Below are 22997 nucleotides of genomic sequence, written 5' to 3'. Positions count from 1 at the left end.
TACCGATGAGGTGGCTTGTACTGGAAGCTCCAGTGTGCCTGACGTCCCCCAGCTATCTCACACTGTCTCTTTTCTGCTTTGGATTACAAGTTCGCATTTTTGGAAACCAGCATCAAAGCACTCCACAAAAAAAATCAAAAAAATAAAGCAGCACTGAAAGCGATCGCTGTAAAAGAAAAAAAAAGCTGCTAAATGGTAGGAGAAGATGTGGAGAAGAAAATGCAGGCTGCTGCCTCAGCAGAAGATGCCATCCTGACTGGTCGCTAAGTGAACTAAGGCAGCCCCTCCAGGGATCTGTGTTTTCGTCTTAGCTACATGTTCGAACCTCAGCTAATCTACTCAGACTTTCATCCTCCTTAGGGCGATACTATGGGTAACATCAAGTCGAGCAACTAAGACAGATGTGATGCTATTCCTCTGTTTCATGAACAGATGTGATGTTTCTTCAGGAAGACAGTACAGCTGTGATGTCATTTCTCTTAGAGAACAGAAGTGACGCAGTTTCTCTATCTCTGGACAATGGTGACGTCATTGTCTCATGGCAGGACAGCTGTGACGTCATTCTTCTATGAGAGATTAGCTGGGACTGTTGTGGTGTTGGGAGAGTGCACCGTATTTTAATTAGTTGGTTACTTTGCTTTTTCTGTGCTCCTAGGTGTCACTCACTACTCTCGAGTGCTTGGCAAATGTTCCTGGTCTGCAGAACTTGTGGTTTTAGCTCTGTCTCCTAGGGCATCAGGTTGTGCTGACTATCCTGCTGTATTTATTTACACTTTATATTTCAAAAAATAAATCTTGTTTCATAGTTGATTTTTGAATAATGTAGTTTTATTCAATATTTTCATGTTTGGTTTAGATGTTGTTTTCACATTTCGTTATTTATCCATTGATTAAATCATCTCTTTAACAATTTAAACCGTCAACTGATTATCTCTACTCCCAATGCATTTCGGCGCTCAGCGCCTTTATCAAGGGATCGATCTGTTAAAAAACAACAACAGTGCATTACTTTACTCACATATTTTTTCGTATCACCACCTAAATAATACATGTAACTAATTTTGACTTTTCGTTATTGCCTTTATCGCGGCTGTACTTATTTCCAACACATTGTGTAATAGCATTTTGTTAAATTTGTCTGTTTACATCCCCGCATATGTCATCATGTCACCCTTATCACGTTATTAGAAAAAACTTTCTCTTTCTCTGGTTCGGAATTTCATGTGCTGGGTTTTGTGCGACTAGCTCGCCATGCGCTAACAGAACTCGCTTTCTCAACTTAATAGTTGGTTTAACGACGTGGAATAGCCTTCTCTATTTTAGAATCTTAAGCTCTTCATGGAGAGCCGCGCTTACCGAGTTGGCGTTCTCGAACCGTTTACTCTCTCTGCATGCCGGGATTGCTGCTAGTGACGCGTGTGCGTTGTTCGTTTATTTAAAGGAACAATGTTTACCTAAACTGTTCTTAAAGACCCACGACTCGTTTAAATGCTAGAATACAAAATGTGTGTTTACCAACCAATATACATGTCAGATACTGTCCTATTTACAGATAACTCGCAAATTCAATCCTTTCATTTAACCCGTTGGGTTTCATGGTCTGTAAAAAATAAATCCAATGATTCTCTCTTTTGATCAAAGTTCTCCTATTGTCTCTTCCTGGTATTTTGTCCACTTGTTCCAGGATGCAAGCTTTCAATTCATCGATTTGGTGCTTTGCTTCTACAAAATGTGTTGCAATTGAGGATTTTGTCATCTTAGTTCTGATGTTGCTTTTGTGCTCGTTGAGCCTTACTTTAAGTTTTCTTTCAGTTTGTCCCACGTATTGCTTTTCACACGGGCAGCTCAACAAGTAGATGATGTTTGTGGAGTCACAAGTTTCGTTTACTTTCAAGCTTATCCACTTTCCGCTTTGTGTGTGGCGAATATGTTCGCCTTTCATAATGTTTCCACAATTATGACAGTTCAGACAGGGAATTGTTCCCTTGTATTTGATAGGTGGTCCTTTTTTAGTGTTCGATTTGAGAAGTTCACCTATGTTTTTGGACCTAGTATACGCAAAAAGCGGCTCTTGGCTGAATTGTTGTTTGAAATCTGGTTCAGCAGCAAGTAATATCCAATGTTTCCTTATGATTTTTTTGAAGTGGTAGCTCATAGTGGAAAACTTGCTAACGCATGTAATGCGTTGACTTTCCTGAGAATTTCGTGGTACAAATAGTTCATTTCTGTCTTTTTGTGCTATCCTTTCCTTTGCTAGTTCTAGTATGGAGTTAGGGTATCCTCTGTTTTTGAATCTTTCCATCATGAATTCTGATTGGATTTTTGATTGCTCTGGTTCCGAGACTATCCTTTTCACCCTCATCAGTTGGGAAAATGGCAGATGTCTTTTAAGTGATGGAGGATGGAAGCTGTTAAATTGTAAAGTGTTGTTCCTGTCAGAGTCTTTGCGATATAAATTCGTCTGAAAACCTGTTGGGGTCTTTTTAACTTCTACATCCAAAAAGTTGATTTTGTCTGTGCTGATTTCCCATGTGAACTGGATTCTTTCATCAATATTGTTCAATGTGGAAATTTGTTTAGTCAATATATCAGGTGCACCTTCCCATGCAATGAAAATATCGTCTATGAAACGAATGTACAACCTAAGCTGGGACGCCACTTCTCTATCGCACACCAGATGTAATCGTATTTACAAGTGGCAGGACAGGTGTGATGTCATTTCCTGGAGGCAGGATACTCTGATGTTGTGTTCTTGTGGCAGGAGCAGGTTTGGTGTCGATTAACGGGGCCCTTCCCAGGTGTTTGAACCAATGTCAGCCCTTCAGGGATGCGCCCGGCACGGGTGGAAGGATGGAGAGGGCATGGCTTCATGCTGCTCAGGGGGGAAGAGGGGATACAAGAAAGAGGGAGGTGGGTTCGACCCAAGCACATGCCTGTCTGTGTGTTTTCCCCTCCCGCCGTGCGTACAGCACTCTTTATGTCTCTTGTTCTCTCCTCCTTATAAGCGCTTTGAAGTAATAGCCTGGTACCACGTTGCGCTATCCAAAGCTCTCCCTCCTGCACTCTGTGCGCTTCATTCCTTCTAGCTCCATGCACGACCTATTAGGCCACTTAAGGCAGGTTTATCTTTTTGCAGTTTGTTTGCCGGACTCTGGACTCAGCTTGTGGTGTTGGAAACCATGTTTAATCAAGTAGACTTGCAATTATGAGGGTTTGTGTCCACTTTGGGAGATCCAGGTGTAAATGCAGGATTTCCTGTATGTGAATGTAATGTTTTCCTGCTTGCGTCTTTGTCATTTGCCTCTAGGCCTGTTTGCTAGCGAATAAATCTACTATCTGCCTGTAGATGGTTTTGCTGTTTTCCTGTACCTGCTTTTCCTGGTTGCCTCTTTGTGAAGTTGTTGTTTCTATACCTCTGTTTGGCATTTGCCAGGATGAGCGCTGTTTGCCTGCAAATGGATCTACTGTTTGTCAATATATGGATTTCTAATTTTTCTATTTGTGGGTTTGCTGTTAGCCTGTTGTGTATCTGCAAATGGATCTGCAGTGTCAGCATGTTGATTTGCTGTTATCGTGTATTTGCTGTTTCATTTAGTCAATGTGGATTGACTGCTTGCCCGTTTGTGGGCTCGCTGCTTTGCTTGAAGTGTATTCTCGGTTTGCCCATCTATGGTTGTTGCTAATGTGCATGTGGGTTTGTAGTTTGCTCGTATGCATTACGTATATAGAGTGTACCTGCATCTGGATTTTATGTGTACCTACACATGCCTTTGCTGTTTGCATGTCGCTAGGGTTAGCACCGCCGGTGCAGACCGCGAAGCGCAGCTATTTTCCTGTTTCATGATTCTATTGACATACACAGTACCTAGCAAGACGCAAGGGCGGTTGCCAGAGCAACAGAAACTGCGTTCCTTTTAGTAAGTCCCTGCATTGCTGTAAACCTCTGGGATCTCAGTCTGAGCACCTGCAATACAGCGCGCTAGAAGCATTACCTCATCGTTAGCCACTTATATCTCTACATTGCCAGCATGCCGAGTGCGAAGAGGACTTCAAACATGCTGGCCCCAGTCAAAAAGCACGAAGCTCTTTATATTGCATGTAAATAGAGACGGGCACATTTGTAAGTGGGGAATGTTTAACATAGGCAGTGCACAAGAACATCACAGGAGGTGGTGTCACAGCCCATGAAGTGTCTCCTACCTTGTAATCTTTGTCTCGTCTAATTCATTGGCTTTTAAAAATCTGCTCCTACAGATCTGTGTGGGTGTGAACTGCAGGCCAAAAGTTTAGATGCCGGTATGCTTAGTCAGCTGAGCCTTTCATCCCTTCAAGGTTAGAATACGTAGTATTTCCATATAGAAATGCTCCATTTAAAGCAATTAGGCTAAATGCGCTGTATAAAGAACACACTTATTTTTTTTAAAAGGACAATGTTATTGTTTTATCTACGGAAGCGTGATTTTATGGTTTTCACTTCAGGCCGAGGCGCATATGCACACACAAGGTGTTTGGCGCGAGGAGAATAAAAGGCTCCCCTACCCCGCGAGCTTTGCAAGTGGATCCTACCTCTCTGAGGGCCACACAGGCTGTGAGCGTTAGGTCACTGCCCCCAGCCTTGACCCAAAACACCCCTACCTCCCACTTGTAATTTGCAAGAAAAAAAGCCCCAGAGAAAAGATTACAAACCCAACCCCGTTCCATAATGTATTATTTACATGTTAAGAAACACAGTTTATCGCAAACCATTGAAAAGTGCTCCCGGCATCCACTAACCAAATGTGTTGTGTACACATAAATACAAGCGGCACTGAAAGCGATCGTTTTCGCGATCGCTATTGTGTAAAAAAACCAAAAAAGCACGCGAGTGGTGCACGCGCGCACCACTGCGAGCATATGTTTTGAACTGTCAAGCTGCGATAATTCAAAACATATGGCCTCTGGTGCGGGTAACAGACACCAATAGGCCAGGGGCGGAGCTACGTGACCGCCCATGGCCTATTGCGTGTTCTGTTAAAAAACAGCACGCACACGAAGGCTGATGAAAATGGACCTTGGAAATAACACGTAGAAACTGCGTGGAATTTCCAGGTCCATTTTCAAATCCCCGGGACAAGGACTCTCGCTGCGCGACACTGCATGCGCAGTGTTGTGTACGGCAGGCCCGAGCCCTAAAAACTATAATCTATCCGAGCATCAGGCATAGCAAGACAATATTATGTATCGCCACTAGATGTCACTATCTGCCTTATTGTCTCCTAAACGCTTGAACGACTGAAACAAATAGCATTGAGCACCCACAGAAGCATAATACATGAAAGGACTTAAAAAAACAAAAAAAAACAACCTTCAGTCACATTATTGTGTGCAAACATGCATATTCTTCAGCCTGCCATACGGATTTACAGTTTGAAATCTACACGAGCCCATAATGCGGTAAGTTCCACAGGTTGAACAAAGGCGAGCTTTGGTAGTTTCACCTTCAAAAGACTCCACTGCAGTATCCGGTTAAGAGAAAAAGACAAAAAGAGTTTTAGCTTAAAATGATTACCTCATTTGGCGAGACGACAACAGACATAATAACCCCTTCATCCTCCTCTTGGGATTCTGGCAGTGAGACGAAAACAGGCTCTGAAGGGTAGAGCCCCTCCTCCTTCCACACCTAGAAGCATTGCATCACACTGTCAATAGCCTAGCAAGGATCACACGTAAATCTTATCCACATTCACGTTTAAACTAGATAGGAGACTCCACCCAGCCTCCAGCTGGATGCTGTTTAACCAGGAGTACATTATTAGTTTTACATTTGTTTATTTAAAGATTTTTTACATTATCAAATGATGTATTTAACTTAATACAAGGTCTACAGGAAATTTTAAAACTTCTATTGCTACAAAACTTGTCTCACATAAATTATACTCTAATGTAGAAACAAATGTTTACAACATGCAAACTGAGTTAAATTATTCTGTCAGAGACGAATGTAATAGATAAACAAATTCTTGCCACGGAATGCCTACAAACAACTATGAAGTAGCAACACTTATCATACAGATCATGGAAATCACACACGTGCGCTGGAAACATTTGTCTTCATAGTTCCTTTATTATAGGTTATAGTCGGTGAGGGCCAGCTGTGACATGTTGGGTAATCCAGCATCCTTATATCAAATAGGAGGACAATTTCCATTTTTTACATTTTCTGTGAACCCCCCGCTGAATCATTACTTCAATCGGGGGCTCCACGCCCACTGAGTCATTATGGGAAGCCTGGTTCCTCTCACCCCAAGCAATTTCTATGATTTGAACTTCAAAAGAATACACAAAAATACAGGAACATGTGTGCACCAAACAAATGCTCTAATATCGGAATATTTTTTTTATTCACAATCAAATATAGAAGACGTTTTCAAATTTCAAATTTAGATTTTTTATTTTTATACACTTTAGTAATTGTATTGTATTAATTTCAATATTATTTAATTTTGTAAAACAGTTACAGACCCCTCCTGAGTAAGCCTCTCAGACCCGCAGGGTTTCTCGGACCACAGATTAAGAACCAATGTTTGCATGTTGAAAGTGCATGTTTCAATCTGCACGTCACAATTTTTTAATGAAATGTAAGAGTAAGATATTTGAGAACTCACTTAAAACGTGTCCTATTTTGTTTTACTACAGCACTAACTGTAATTTCTGTGTCAAAATGAACCCCCTCATTTGGTTCCTTATTAAAAAAATGTTTATGCTTTACCAGTTTGATTCAATCAAGATGGCTTCAGATGTGCCATACGTTTGTCATAAATAAGACTGTTAATGCTCTAGTTGTTCTTTAGAACACTCCGGGAGGCTACAGTACAACACATGGGAATCAACTGATAGGCTGCTGCTGTTGTAAGTACATGCTTTACTGAGAATGTCAGACATTCTCATATAGCTGACAAAGAGTGTGAATTTGCAGAAAATATGCTCTCATTTTAGCTTCTGGATCACCTTCCAGAACCTCTATAGGAAAATCATGAGAAAACAGTTTTCTCGCAAACATGATTCATGAATTCACAGCTGAAGGCTTTTTCACAGGGTAAAATAACCGTAGAACACACCACAGTTGCTTTAATGAGTATGGTACCATCAATAAATGATTTCTCATATTTGTGACTCTCAAAACAAGCCATTCACTACGATGCAATACATTTGGGTGCTATCATGTGTATTGGCCCCAAGATGGCTGCCAGCACTTCCTGGTTGAAGTGCTGACAGTCAATCAGATCTCACCATGAGATCTGTGCTTACACTCCGCCCAGATATACACATTATTTTTCTCTTTAATTCCTCGAAAAATACTGACCGGAATTACACCAAATAACAAAAGGCGTGATCTGCGGAACAAAATCTACCTTTTGGCCAAATTTGGTGTGATTCTGTCAAGTGGTTCAAGCTGCAGGAGTGTCTAAAGACTCTAATGGAAATGACATGGGAAAGCATTATTGTTCCCTCTCGCCCTTTTTTTTCCTCGACCCCTGCTTGACAGATCTCCCTGAATCTTTCCATGCACAACAATGTGCTGCTAATAACTTTTGCCAGGTTCGATGAATCTCCATGAAACCTTCCACAGAAGTGCTTCTTTTTGGCTAGTTTGCACATGGGATGTTTCAGAGTGATCCATCAAGTGGGGGCTAAGAAAAAGGGGGTCCCAAAACACGTTTCCCTCATTTATTTTTCCCTAGGAACCTTAGACACTGTTACAGCCGAAACCGCTGAATGGATGTACACCAAATTTGACAGAAAGCTAAATCTTGGTCCAGAAAGAGTGCATTTTATATTTTGGTGTAAATCCGTTCAGTAGTTATGGAGAAATTAAGGCTAAAAAATGTGAATATTTAACTCCGCGGAGGATTCGTGGAACCAGTAGATCTCAAAGCGAGATCTGACTAGTTGGCTGCCACCACCTCAACCAGGAAGTGGTGGGAGGCATCTTCGGACTTGGGACTCAGTCCCGATTCCTAACAAAGGTAAAAGACACAAGGGGGCAGGGTAGGAATACCCTGACCCCGTAGACCTGATAGTGGGGTCCTAGAAGATTTGCAAAGGGTATGTGAATCCCTGGTAAAAAAGAAGCATAGTCTGCCGCACTTCTTTTTTAACCCCTGGGGTTGGGAATTATGTTTATGGGTAGGGGTGTGCGCGGACCCCTTCCCTGAGCCATTTTTGGCCCCAAGGACCCTATACCCGTGGCACATAATATTTTTATGGGGAGGAGAGCATGGAAGCCCCCAGGCAGTATTTGGCCCTGGGGACACAATCCCCTGGGGCCCACTGTATTTTTTAAAGGGAGGAGGGCCGCATGGACCTCCTCCCTGAGCCTCTAAATGCCCTGGGGACCCTATCTCCTGGGACTGCTAAACTAATCTGAATGCCATCAGGGATGTCATAGTACATGTCATGGGTAATGTCATATGGGAGGTTATAAGCAGTCCCCGGTGGGGGTGCACGTTATAGTTTGGTCTGCAACTATAACTGGTGAATTTCTGTGTATTTTTAGTTCAAAACGTTAATGTTGTCACTGACAAATTCACATAACTATAACATTACTTTCACCTTTATTAATAAAAAGAGATCTTTTTATCACACCTAACTATAATGTTACTTTAACTTTTGTTTTTTTTCTGTGAATTTCTAGTGTTTCTTTTAAGTAAACTAATAATTACAATAGGTAAATCCAACACCCCGCTATGCACAGCCATTGGTCCGTGCACCATGGCGGGTTGACTACAGGGCCTGACCTAACGCCAATCCCCCACATGCAGCCAACCTCTGTAAAGGCAGAGAACCCCACACTGCGCTGGGCCCTCGGTCATGTACAGTGGGGGGTTGGCCACTAGGCCTGGCCCTGCGGGCAACCCCTCCGCTTGCAGCCCATCCCACCCTGGGCATGGTCTATGGCCTGCTGCATGACCAGGCCCTGTGACCAATCACGCCAAAGGCTGTCAACTCTACAATGCACATGACCTTCTGCCGTGCAAGGCGGGGGTCTGTCACAGGGCCTGGCCCTGGAGACCCCATTAGCAGGGACTTTTTTTTTAAATGGGAGGTGTGAGAAAATGGGGTTCTGTTGCAGTACCCCTCCACCTACCTGGGTAATGCAACAGAACCCCAGTTACCTAGCTTCAGTCGGCCTGGCCGCGGTGCCAAACCTCTTCCCTATTCAAGAGGGAAACTTCTAAGGCCAGCTGCCTTTGTAATGTAGCCCCCAGCCTCTGCTGCTAGTAGCAGATGGGAGCCTCCAATTTACACCCCCACTTTGGAGAGGAATACCTAAGAAGAATAGGAGGTGCGCCGACCTCTGCCAACTACACCCCTAAGGTGGGGGAGGCGAGGTGAAGCACATCTTTCAGACTTTAATCATGGCTACGACTATACCCCCTCCCACAGGAGCAACGGTGTTCCTTCCCACCAACACAGTGATTCGCCCACCCAATTGAAATGCGAGGGAGCATTGTTTAGCCATGATAGTGACTACTCCACCACTGCCTTGGCCAAATACCTCTGACAGCCCAAATAAGTAATGGCCATTGGAGAATTGGCTAAATGTCGGTCCATCCAATTCGGACAAACAGCCATTTTTATCGAGCCGTCACCACCAGGCAAACCCTGGCGGTAAGGAACGGTAAAAAACACAAAATACCCCCTTCACCATGGGAGATGAATCCCATGGTGAGGGGGCATTGTCCTTATTTTAAAAAGAAAATTCTGCTTTGGAATTTTATTTTTGAAAAAAAAAATACTTTTTGGTGCAAGGCTCCATCATGTTGACGGAGCCCTGCGCAAAACTGAAAAAAGGATTGACAGGAACCACAGTGACATCAGTTCCTGGTGATGCTTTAAGAAATGACTGCCTCAGCAGTTATTGGTAGTCATTTCTAAATCTGATGGGTTGCATCTCCATCTGGGCAAATAGCAATTTACTTCGCCGCCCCGGCGGAGAAACGGGCCAATCCGTCAGAATATAAATCTGGCCCTAAATCTTAAATATACATACTTCACGCTGACATACTCATTCACAATCAGTAGCGTAGGCTTAATTTTCTTTTTATTCCGGTCTTCAAGAGACCGGTCTTTAAGAGAGAGATGGCTGTATTGTCTGAAGAAATCTTCTACTGTATCAATGTTTGGTTGCAATAATATATTGCTGAGTCTGTCCACATGTTAACTTTACCGTATATGCCTCTACATCAGCTATTGACATTTATGTAACTAGAAACATGATCTCTTGAAGACTAGAATAAAAACACATTTTGATCTATGCTATTGATTGGGGACTGTTGTCAACATACCTATACCACTGTTTTGGATACTTACCTTTTCGGTGTGCTCCAGGCAAGATGTACTGCCATGAATTCTGAAAATAGTACCTACAGTTATTCATTTTCATTTATGTGTTATTGGTTCCATGATTGCTCTTACCTTCATCGCTTTGGTTTTTAAATCCATCTTTATTAAGGAATCTGCCACGATATGCCCAAAACCACAGCCATAGAAGAAGTCATACTTTTTTGCATTGTACTTGGAGTAGTTAATATGGGGAAGCTCCACACCACCCACTTTTTCCACTGTATCATCATGTAGGCTTTCATAAGTACACCAAACCTGAAAGAGGAGTATGAAAGCATAATAGCATACAGCAAATCTTGTCTCACATGCTTGTCTAGAGAGCATGACTAAGCTAGAATCTACGAAATTTGAGATTTCAAGTTGCTCCCTTCCAAATTAAACTGCTTATTAAACTGCTTATTCTTGCAAAACGTTTGGCTCAGGTCGCAACTCAGAATAATATCCACATATTTGTGTAAGTAGATTCTCCACATCAATATTGGCTATATTAAAATCTCTAACTTAAAATGAACAGTAAAGTTTTTGAAAATGCAATATAGTATCCTTTATTGGTACATACATTCTACTAGCATTAACAATCAAAATATTACACTACTTATCTTATTGTTATATTTTTTGTGAAATGCCTTAAATCTATGAACCAGGAGATTACATCAGCATGAGACAAGAATAGTGGCGTTTACATATGCTATTGCAGCAATGATGAAACCATAACATGTTGCATTAGTTCGAGCTGATAATGTAGCCTTTCAATCTTTAGACTGGCAAAAAAATGAAAGACTATTTCCTCCCTTGAAATGATTTCACGCTACATTTCAGAGGTTGACAAGTGATCATTAAATGGAGGAAAGCTCAAGTAAAAATGCTTACAAAAACTATAAGTCAGACCGATGGAAAATATGTAATTTCAAAATCCAACAAAAGATAAATTGTAAACCACGTACATACAGAAAATAAACAAATAGTATAAAGAAAGGGAGAAACAGTGGCTGCAATGTCACAAACTCATGTGCAGCAAAAATATCAAGAACATCAAGATATTATTTGCTGAATAAGATACCTAAGTGCAATAAACGTTTCTGGTGGATGCTCTATCTACTTGCAGATTCCTCACCTCTTACTTCTCCTACAGTCCCCAGACTGGGTCCAGAAACGCTCGCCCATGCTGACAGGTGGCACCACGGCTAAAACACTTCTCCAGTACTTGATTTCTATCTGATGTCCTAAACCCTTAGATTACAAGTCGAAAATGAAGAAGATCACAAATATGCAGTGGAAAAACTAACTTGAAACTTTATTAGGTTGACCGTAACACTCCAGATTTGGAAGGCAAGTAGGGCAAGGAATCTGCAGGCAGAGCAACTCACTCCTTGGAGAGAGTTCGCTTCACCATGCCTGTCCCAGGAGTCCGCTCTGAAAATGTGCTGATGCTCGTTATACCCCATATATGTTTCAGAAGGTCCTCCGGGCCTTCTACTAATGTTGAAGTCGAGGACGCACAGACACAGGGGGGTACCAATGTGCGTAGGGTCTAGACACAAAGGACAGGCATCATGTGAACCTAAAGAAGAGGCCTTGAAATGCCAGAAATGGCAATGTTGGCATTCTGACCCCTTCTTCAGTGTCATTGGATCTACGCACTGCACCTAAAAAAGAGCAAGACATCGGAGCACTGTGGTGAAGCGATTTACAGCTCCTTCAACATTTTTCAACATTTCCGGATCAAATCTGGCAATGGTATGAGATTTAATAGATGAGGAAGTTGTGGGTCGAAGTATCAATCAGAACTACCTATTTTATAAGTCAGTTGATTTTCTTGTACAGTAATTGTAGAATGAAAAAAATAATAAGGCAGAATGTATGTACCAGTGTGGCCAGGATTCTCATTATCATGCTCAACACTTTAGCAAACCCTATTTTTTGCCAGAAAAAACTTTGCATTCTAGGATTTGGCTGGCTAATAGGATCACATATGACATGTTGGTACTTTTTTTATGTAAACAAAAGAAGGAGTATCACCATTGGACCGACATGTTGGTTCTAATGGGAATTAGGGAGATGGAGAAAAAACAAAAGAAAATTGTTCTTTTGTTAAAAGCCCCTCATTCACCAACCTGGTTGGTGACATGCTTCATCATCTGGGTCCCACCCAGACAGCCGAGTGCCATCCGGGTGTGCTGCGACACCTGACTACAGTGGAGCGGGTTGTTTTCTTGTAAATGTAGTGCAAAAAAAGGTTGAGATAAAAAATTGTCCGAGTATAACTTCTGGGGAAGGATTTATACTGAAGCTACTGGACAATGATTAAAAAAGTGGTTCTACGATACTTCGGTTGGCTATATTGACCAACAGTATCTATGTGAATGTGAAAAAAGATCTACATGTTTCAACCTGTGGTGGGATGTACCAGGTTTTCGTCAGGACCAATTGAAGGGAACCTGGGCGGTATACACTCGCTAAGGTGTATCCAACCCTCGGTCCCACTAACCTAACTGTGTACTTACAGTTGGTGTCCTCACCACCTAAATAGGCGAGGAAAAAGGAGAAACCTGTGGAAAAAGAAACAGTCACAAACAAACAAATTACATGCCTGTAACGTAGTATCATAGTGGATGTAGCGTAGTTTCTCAGTGTATAACGTGCTCCATGCTCTCCCTTCATGCTGGAGGAATCAAACCCATAGAGTGCATACTAGATAGTGTACTTTTTAAGCCATGTTAAAATGCTGTATATTGCAAATTCAAAGCTGAGGACTTCCTTAAGATGAAAAATGAATGAATGAATGGGATTAATAAAGTGTGCTATAGATATAAAGGTTCTGTTGGAATAATCAAGATTTAATACTTTTTCTTAAATAGATTATGAGTGCCCATTGATCTTATGTGGAAGGGAAGGGAGTTCCAAAGTCTGGTGTCAAGATAAGAAAACACAAGATTTTAATGGCAACCAACAAATCTCTTGTAGCATATCTTGAATAAAATATGCTACTGAATAGGTATCCAATGAAGGGCTTTCAAATTACGCTGTTTAAAAAAATTATGCTTGGATATTCCCAAAAATAATTTTGTCCTATCTGTAGCCTGTTCAGAATTTATTGTGAAATCCTTAGAAAATGTGAGTTGCTATGGTATCAGGGCCTAAACCATTGCTTTGATAATTGAGATGGGTAAGAGGGGTAAGATTTTATCCAGGCATTTTATAAGCCAAAAAGAGGTGTCGACAACTGTATAGATTTGTTTGGGTAATGTTAAAGAGGTATAAACTATAGCTCCTAAATTCCTTCCCACGATGCTGGGGGGTGGGGTGTTTCCAGTTCATTCTGACGCTCAAGGCTTTTTGCTGAAGAGCAGGATTTCTGTCTTTTCTCCATTAGGCTTTAAGCAATTCTTTCTCATCCAATCTGTTACTTCAGACTCCCAACTTCAGAAGTTAGCTCTTTTTTCTTCAGTCTGTTTGGAGATGGATATGTGTCGTCCACATAGAATTGAAGCCATAGGCTCTCACTATCGCGCCTAGCAGATACATGAACATATTAAAAACTGTGGGGCTCAGCACTAAGGGACCCCACAACTTACAGTGAACGTGGTTGAAGGATAAGGTGGCATGGACAGTGAGTCATCACTGTTCATAAGGAAGGACTGCAGCCATGTGAGCATTCCTATAGGTGCCGAATTCCATGAGTCTAGATCTTAGAAGTGCATTAGAGACTGTGTTAAATGCTGCAGACAGGTCCAGGAGGATCGGGACTACAGTGCGGCCCTGTGAGAAAAAGACCTTTTGTGCAATAACACCCATTGTTTGCTGCTAAAATGCATTGCTGGTTTTCAGAGTCTGTACACTACTGCACTGCTGTCCAATGCTCAGTGTATGTGTTCTGACCCCTAAAATTTGTAGAAATTGGCTAATCCCAGATTTGCATACATAACTTTCAATTGACGCCATAGTATATTGCGCAGAAAATACACCCATGGCATGGAAAGTTAAAAGTTGCATGTGGGCAGAAGCACTTATGGTGCCCCACTAGTGTAACAAGGAAAACATGGCTTCAGCCTAAAAAATGTGCTGCAGTTAAGATTTGTAGTCTGATTCTACACAACAGGGTGATAGGGCCTAGCAATGATTAGTCCCTGATTTGAGATCTATCAGATATCCTACCGGGTTATTTTAAATCAAAGGAGAAGACACCTCACCAACTAAATGTTGGCATGCTTCATCATTGGTGTCTTCCCTCATCCAGGTAGGGAGAGACCACCTGAATTGGCTCAACCATAAAGTGGAAGATCATATAACATATTATTTGTGACAGATGCAGGGATCCAGTCAAAGTAAAATTGAATATAGGTATACCTTGGATATTTCAGTTTACTTAATGAGTACCCATGTCATAGTTAGAAACCAAAGTTGATATGTTAATTGAAAAACTAATGGTTAACATTCCACATCTCAAACTGCAGACATGTTTCAGCCTCTTCCTAATGACAAAAGAGTGTGTTAAAAAACATAAGAGGCGTAAGACTGCCCTATCAGACGATACTGTGATAGCAAACATGTATTGTGAAACCCTTTAACCCATTTACATGTATGCTGACACCGCACACCATTAAAAAGCACCACTCTGTCATCATATATATAGGATTCTCATGAAGTACATGAACCACTGTTATATTTGGCATTAAAATGTGACTTTAGATGGCTTAAAAGTAGCCTTACTCATCCTATTTGAGATTTTTTCTAACCTCATCGGCGTTGAGGGAGTGAGCACTTCTCTGTAGTCAATCTCTTAAAGATAATCATTATGAACAGCTGTTAATGAGGGTGTCCTCATTGTTGAGGCAACATCTATTAATCTTGTATTTGATAGGTTCTCTCTCATTGTTATCAACTGTATTCTTCCCTGTTAGCAAAGTTCTAAAATGTGATCATTATGAACAGTGTGCCTTGCTCTATTACTTATAACCGGCCCTTCCAACTTTCACATGTCTATCAAGCACTTTCTCATCCAACTTGAAAAAGTGTCCTTATGCAACAGACAGGACAAGAGAAACACTCAACATAAGTTTAAAGGTTTATGGAGAATCCTTTCCACTGAAGGTGTTATAATACCATGATGCATTTCGCAGTCATATATATCCGGCACACATGCCATTAGGAGAAGCATGTAGCATTTCCAGTTTTTTCAGCACGGACTTATTATTTTTATTTTTTTTAATTGTTTTTATTGTTTTAAAGGTACACATTACAATACAGGTATCATTTATAAATGCTCACTCTCATAGGTAAGTCATTTAACATTGCATTAGCACATGGTCATATTGTGTCATAAGTATTCGAGCTTTGCAGTGAATAGAACAAAAGATGCCCGCCAACTGGACTACACTGCGCAGGTCCTGGTTCAGACACTGAAGGTGTCCATGAGAGTCGATGTGTTAACCTCACAATGGTCCTTGCTGTTCAGGGCTGACCCTCCATCTTGGGCATGTAAACAGATATCGTATGTACGGAACAAGAAACATTAACTTTAGCAGCAAAACCCTCCTGTATGTAAAACTCCCTCTCGTTCCCCCCCGCCTTGACCCTCCACCCCCCCCAACTAGCGCACGCTCTCTGTATCTGCGACCCCGCCAGCAAGGTTGACATTATGCCCTGGTGGAGCATGAGTAAAACATACCAGATTATCCCGGCAGGAGAACAGTCTGTGGCCTGCACTCACCCGCTTGTGCACTTCCTGTGCCTACCGTGCAAAGTGTGCACCCCCCGTCCGCCCATTGTAATGCACCTAGCATCCGCTCCCAATGTGCCGCTATGGGTTCTTTCCAGAGCCCCAGTGTTTCCTCCCTGCGAATGGCAGTCCACTCCGCTCTGGCCCATGCTTGAAGTGAGGAGTGCCATGCTCATGCGCATGGCGGGTCATGCGCCTTCCACCTCCTTGTGAGGAGACGCCTTCCTACCACTAGCCCCAGGTCCAGAAAACGGGATGACACCTTATCTTTGGGGGATCTTTTGAAGTGATGTAGGATGTATTCGGGCCAGTCAAAGGATATGGTGCGACCTGTGCAACTCCGTAGCAACTCACTAACTGCGCGCCAGAAAGTGCCCAACCCAGGACAACTCCACAGCATATGCAGGAATCCGCCCCCAACTCACCACACCTGGGACAGAGCGCATCTTCGCGACAGAAAAACTTATTAATCAGCTCAGGCGTGAGCATCATCGCACCCCATCTCCGGGACATCATCAACTCCTCCTTCCACACTGCCACCTTCCCGGAGAGCTGGAAGCACGCCGAGCTTACAGCCCTCCTGAAGAAACCAACGGCGGACCCCACCGACCTCAAGAACTACCATCCCATCTCGCTCCTTCCCTTTCTGGCCAAAGTCATCGAGAAGACCGTCAACAGACAGCTTGCAACCTTCCTTGAGACGAATGGATCCCTCGACCCCTCGCAGTCCGGGTTTCGGGCCAACCACAGCACCGAGACCGCCCTAATCGCAGCCACCGACGACATCAGAACCCTAACCGACAACGGGGAAACAGCAGCCCTCATCCTCTTGGACCTCTCTGCGGCGTTCGACACGTCTGCCACCGCACGCTAGTGAAGCGCCTCAGCAACATCGGAATCCGAGAGAAAGCACTGGAATGGATCATCTCGTTCCTCGCCGGAAGAACCCAGAGAGTTTGCCTCCCCCCGTTCAGATCCGAGGCCACCAAAGTCATCTGCGGCGTTCCACAAGGATCTTCACTCAGTCCAACCCTCTTCAACGTCTACATGAGCCCCCTCGCAGCCATCGCACGCCAACACAACCTCAAAATCATCTCCTACGCCGACGACACCCAGCTGATCCTCTCCCTCACCAACGACCCCACCACCGCCAGAGCCAACCTACACGACGGGATGAAAGACGTCGCCGACTGGATGAGGAACAGCCGCCTTAAACTGAGCTCAGACAAGACGGAAGTTCTCATCCTGGGATCATCACCCTCCGCCTGGGACGACTCATGGTGGCCCTGGGCACCGCTCCCAAGCCAACGGACCGCGCACGCAACCTGGGCTTCATTCTGGACTCCTCCCTGTCGATGACCAGACAAGTCAACACTGTCTCATCTTCGTGCTTCAACACCCTGCGCATGCTCCGCAAGATCTTCAGATGGATCCCCACTGAAACCAGGAAGACCGTCACCCAGGCACTCGTCACCAGCCGACTGGACTATGGGAACACCCTCTACGCCGGAACCACAGCCAAACTTCAAAAAAGACTCCAGCACATCCAGAACGCCTCCGCACTACTCATCCTGGACATCCCCCAACACAGCCACATCACCGGACACCTGAAAGACCTGCACTGGCTCCCCGTCAGCAAGAGAATCACGTTCAGACTCCTCACCCACGCACACAAGGCTCTCCACGACCTGGGCCCCAAGTACCTCAACGACCGCATGACCTTCTACACGCCCACCCGCCAGCTACGATCAACCAGCCACGCCCTCGCCACCGTACCACGCATCCGCAGAGCCACCGCCGGAGGAAGATCCTTCTCCTACCTGGCAGCCAAGACCTGGAACTCCCTCCCCACCCACCTTCGGCGAACCCAGGACCATCTCTCCTTCAGGAAGCAGCTCAAGACCTGGCTGTTCGAGCAGTAACATACCCCCTCCCCCAGCGCCTTGAGACCCTCCCGGGTGAGTAGCGCGCTTTATAAATGCCGTGATTGATTGATTGATTGAGGTAAGCCCTGTGAACAATAAAAAGCTGAATTTGGCGGAATCGCATGTTTCTGGGGATACGTATCGGACTTCTGAGTACCCTTTCCCACTCTTTGTCCGCTATCGGCCGCCCCAGGTCCAGCTCCCATTTGCCTCTGAGGGGGCCTAAACTAACTGCCACATGCTCCCTTAAGGATGCCGCAAACCAACGAACCAGATGTCTGCCCCTCCCCATAACATGGAGATACTGCATGGTTAAATGCTGCCTGGGCTCCGTAGTTACATCTCCCCACCTGGAAGTCAGCTTCGCCATCAATAAGCGGTGCAATAAGAACCCCCCGGGGGGATGCCCCTCCTCTGCTACCAGCGTCATATATGCTATGAGCTCCCCTTCTCTGTACAGGTCTTCAAGTGTATGGATGTTGGCCTCCCACTATTCCGTGAGCATGGAGGTCGTGAGAACCCCTGCACCACTAGGCGAGCCCTCCAGGGGTATAGCCGGCGCATAGGGAACCGTACTACGGGTAAGGTATAAAGCCCTCCGATGGCACTTGTATGCCACTGCCAGGAGGAGTGGTGTTGGGCGCTCTATCACGGCCAGAGGATGGAAGAGTTTGGTTATACGCTCTAGTGAGTAAGGTGGCATTGCTGTAGCTGTATCATCTCTGCCTCTATCTGCCAACCAAAGAGCGACTCATTGTAGCTGCGGGCTAGATAGTAGTGCTCAAAACAGGGCGCAGCCAGGCCCCCCAGTCCATCGGCGGGTATAACTTCGCTAGTGCCAGCCTATGCCTTGCGGTGCCCCAGATGAAGTCCCGCAGCATCTTACTCAGCATAGTGAAAAAGGACGCCGGGATAAATAGCGGTAAGTTGACAAAGTAATACAGGAGGCGGGGAAGCCTCAGCCCAGACTTATAATGGAAACACAATATTGGGTGAGCATGAGTGTCTTATTTTAAAAATGTACCCAAATGTCAGTTACAAGACAATGCACATGACTGAGATTTCAATGCATCTTTTACACAGTGTGAATTGTGATGTACTAGCCTAACATATCTCTAATCATCTGAACTATAAAAGGAGCATGAGACGTGCTAAACTTAATTCCAACTGCTCAGCAAAGGCTTTTAGTGGAGTATTACTAGGACTTGAATATGCGTGCCCCCAATGTGTGCTCATGTCCCTCTGTCCTGGTAACGGTTAACCTTTCTAGATGCTTGCTGTTCCTTTCCTTGTGCTGGTGGATGTCCTTGCCCGAAGGGTACAGTGCCACCTGTACTGCTCCTATGAGTCTCTCTTCCACCGCACTGGTCAATGAAATGCACAGGATCTACCCTATTTACACACTCCTCTCCTAGAAATGGTGTGTCACTTGGAGTGTGCCCGTGGCTTTACTCAAGGATCATGGGACATGCATTTTTTTATGCTAGTTGGACGCGCTCCTCTCCAAATGTGAGCGTGTTACTTGAAGCATACCCTGTCCTGCTACTCAAGGATCATGGGAGATGTGGTCCTCTGATACTAGTTGGATGTCTACAACACTAAAAGATGACAACTAAATCTGTATGTATTTACTGATTAAATCAGTAAATTAGGTGTGGTGAATCAGGATATGATAAATGGCATATCATTCATTTGTTGTGCCATGAACATATTTTTATATATTTATTCTAGGCCATATTTATAAGTAGTATATGCTTAGAATGCAATACCCTAGTTATGTTAATTTCTGCTATGAGCTTCTTGTAGAGAGTACAGGTATACTTTTATTTTATTTTTCTTCAACCTGCCACCTATGGGATTCTAGATGGCATTTGTCTGTTTCTAATGCATGTCACCGTGAATACAGGGCAACAGGCAAGTATCTTACGTTTACGTATGGTGTTTGCAACTTGCGGCAGCCACAGATATGAGTACCAGTTGTCACTAAATAACATCATCGCTGAGGCCCTTCTGTAGCGGCATATCCATTTTTGTTCATGACAGAGTAATGTTTTGCCTAGATTATCTGGGTTGCCAGTGATTTTGTCCAATACAACCCATTTCAAATCATTTTTGGAATGGCCTACATATTGAAAGTGTCTTAAAAGTGTTGTCCTTTTTAAGAATGTTTTATTTGTATTATTGCTATAAAGAACAGCAGTATACAATCTTCAGACAGACAGCATAGCACCTGTATTACATTATGAGGAACTTCTAACTATAGCAACATAGTGGAATCATCATACATGTACAGGATAGCCAGAATAGAGATGTTTCAATTTTATGAGTAATCCCACCAGTCCTCCCATATCGTATGCTTTGGAGTGTCACCTTGTGCCTGTTACACAATCTATTTAACTTTTGCAAAGAAGTCCATACCACTCAACCATTCCAAGATTACAGGTACCTAAGCATCTCTTAGGTGTCTTGCTGGGTCCTTTTTTGCCACCAAGAATCCCGTAGCTACGAATAAGTGATTATGACATGCCCCCCCCCTCACTCTTCCAGTAAACCAAGTATTTCTATTCAAGGATCAACCAGGACCTAACGGCCAATTACTTCCCCTATTTCTTAATAGTTTCCAAGTATTACTGAATGGTCGGCCATGGGCACATCATATGGTAGAATGTCTCCTCTTGGGCTGAACATCTAATGCAGTGGAGGGACCTTGCTCTGCTCAAGCACCAGAGCTGCGTTGGTGAATAGTAGAATCTACGTAAGTATTTAAATAGTATAATGTGCAGTCTAGAGGACACAGCGAGATACAGTGAAGCCATCATTGCCTGTCTCCAATCATCACCATGCAGTTCTCCCCCTCCAGTGCCCATCTATTGTAGGGTTGTGTAAGGGTGAAGGGTGTTGAGGATCAGGGTTATATAAAGCTGGGATATTCCCTTCTATTCTGTCCTATTCATCACCAGCTTATATTCCAGGAAGTTACTGTCTGGGAGCTTTCTCAGCCCATGCTGGCATTCCACCAGAACATGCCAATTCTGTAGATACAGGCGGACCTGTGAAATATGTCGTAAGAATTCAGCCTTGAGCTCTGTAAATAATTTTATATGGTTGTGGGCCCATACATCCCCTAGCGTGGAAATGCCGATCAAGTCGCACTGTGTGAATCCCCAGAGATGCCTTACCTGCATCCATCCACCCGGCCACAGTGTGGTCGCCGCCGTAAGTGTGTCATAGAATTTGACTGATTTTAACGCCGTGCTCTAGCAGAGCAGAAGCAATATGGATCCCACAGGGAGAGACTGTGGGATTGCCCCTCCATAGGGCATATAAAGTAGCAGATGTTTTTCAATGCCCAGGAGCTCTAACCATTACAGGGGGTTGTATTTGTCTCGATTCAGCCAGTCATTGATATGGAGCATTTGTGCTGCCCAGTAATGTAAGTGAACATCTGCCCATCCCACACCAGCATCATAATGTGATTGGCAGCATTATGTGAACGGGACCCTCAGGATCGCCCCTTCCCCAAGGAAACCATTGATTGAATATTTCTGAAAAAGTTAGGTGACAGTATGTATGGATAGTTTTCAAAAACATAAAGCAATCTGGGGCAGGTTATAGTTTTACACAGAATCCCCCAACCCAATAGCAATATAGGGAGATTATCCCATGATTAAAATTCATGTTTCATCAACCCCAGTAAGATGGCAATTTTTAATTCCCAGCTTCTATTTTCAGAGATGGCTATTTCCATAACCAGGTATCAGAAGCGATCGATCGCCACTTGCAATTGTGAAGTCCTTTAGTTGGGCAGGGGCCCCCGGCAATAAGAAAATAGAAGGATATTTACCAGTTTACCCTTAGTCCAAGGCATCCCCATTTACATCAAGGATATTTATCAGCCTTGGCAACATAGTGTGCAGGTCCTGCAAATAGAGGAGCATATAGTCTGCATGAAGTGATATTCCATCTTCGTGGCTGCCATTCCAGTGGAGGCCCGTAATCTGGACTTCCCGGCAGATCTATCGACCAACGGTTCTATGACCAGGGCGTTTGAGAGAAGTGAGAGAGGGCTCCCTGCCGTAAAGTGGTCCGATAACATGCTGTTGACTTTAAGGTGCGCCCACAGTAATATATAAAGCATGTCAACTAAACAGATAAAGAGCAGGCCAAAGTGAATTTTTGGCAAGATTTGATGCTTGAATGGCCAGTGTACCATTTTGAAGAGTTTCTCCAGGTCCAAAGAGAGGAGGGCGCAGGACCTCTAACCTCCCAGGACTTGGAAAGGATGAGGTGTAAGGGGAGAGGCAATGTCAGGTGCCCCTATTGGGCATAAACCCATTCTGGCCCTCATGTATCGTTGAGCAAATGACGGTGCACAGTCGCAGGGCTTCGATTTTCCCCAGGATTTTTGCTTCAGTATGGATAAATGAGATCAGGCAGTGTAACATCGCAAAGATCAGGAGGTTTGGATGGTTTAAGTAATACCAAGATCGTTGAAGCTCACAAATCAAAGGGTAGTATCAACTGTTCATAAGTCTTGTCAAAGAGTGTTTTAAGGTAGGGTGTTATCAACAAGGTGTATTTCTTGAAAAACTCTACCGGGAAGCCATTAGGACCTGGAGCTTTCCCAGAAGCCGTCGCCACAATTGCCTCTTGATCTTCCCCCTCGGTTTCAGAGACATCGAGGTCCGCTTTACCCTCACTGGACAATGTTTGTGTGGGCAGGTCCTTAATTACAGGGTTATGGGTCTCTGGGGGTTGTTCATGTGCATAGAGTACCTTGTGATTTGCAGCAAACATTCCCGCCATGGCTGTGGGGTTGTGTGTAATGTGCCGTCTGCCTCCAGAGTGGCCTTGGCTTTTCTTGAACTATGTTTGCTGTTAGTTAGCCAATAAAGTAATTTCCCCATTTTGTTACCATGTTCATATATCCTACTCTGGGAGAATAGCCAGCCTGCTCTAACATTGAC

General features: G+C 43.9%; 1 protein-coding gene across 1 annotated transcript in view; it reads right to left on the bottom strand.

The window, feature by feature from the left end:
• Positions 1 to 22997, bottom strand: part of LOC144823470 (carotenoid-cleaving dioxygenase, mitochondrial-like) — a 323728-nt gene that overhangs the window by 33225 nt on the left and 267506 nt on the right. Inside the window, exons 10-11 of the mRNA XM_078682009.1 lie at positions 10459 to 10641; positions 5549 to 5659 (exon numbers count right to left, since the gene is read on the bottom strand). Of these exons, the coding sequence (XP_078538135.1) occupies positions 5549 to 5659; positions 10459 to 10641 (294 nt within the window). The remainder of the gene's footprint in view (positions 1 to 5548; positions 5660 to 10458; positions 10642 to 22997) is intronic.

The sequence above is a fragment of the Lissotriton helveticus genome, chromosome 3_1, assembly GCF_964261635.1.
Source record: "Lissotriton helveticus chromosome 3_1, aLisHel1.1, whole genome shotgun sequence".
Taxonomy (NCBI): Eukaryota; Metazoa; Chordata; class Amphibia; order Caudata; family Salamandridae; genus Lissotriton; species Lissotriton helveticus.
This window is presented reverse-complemented; position numbering and strand designations above follow the sequence as displayed.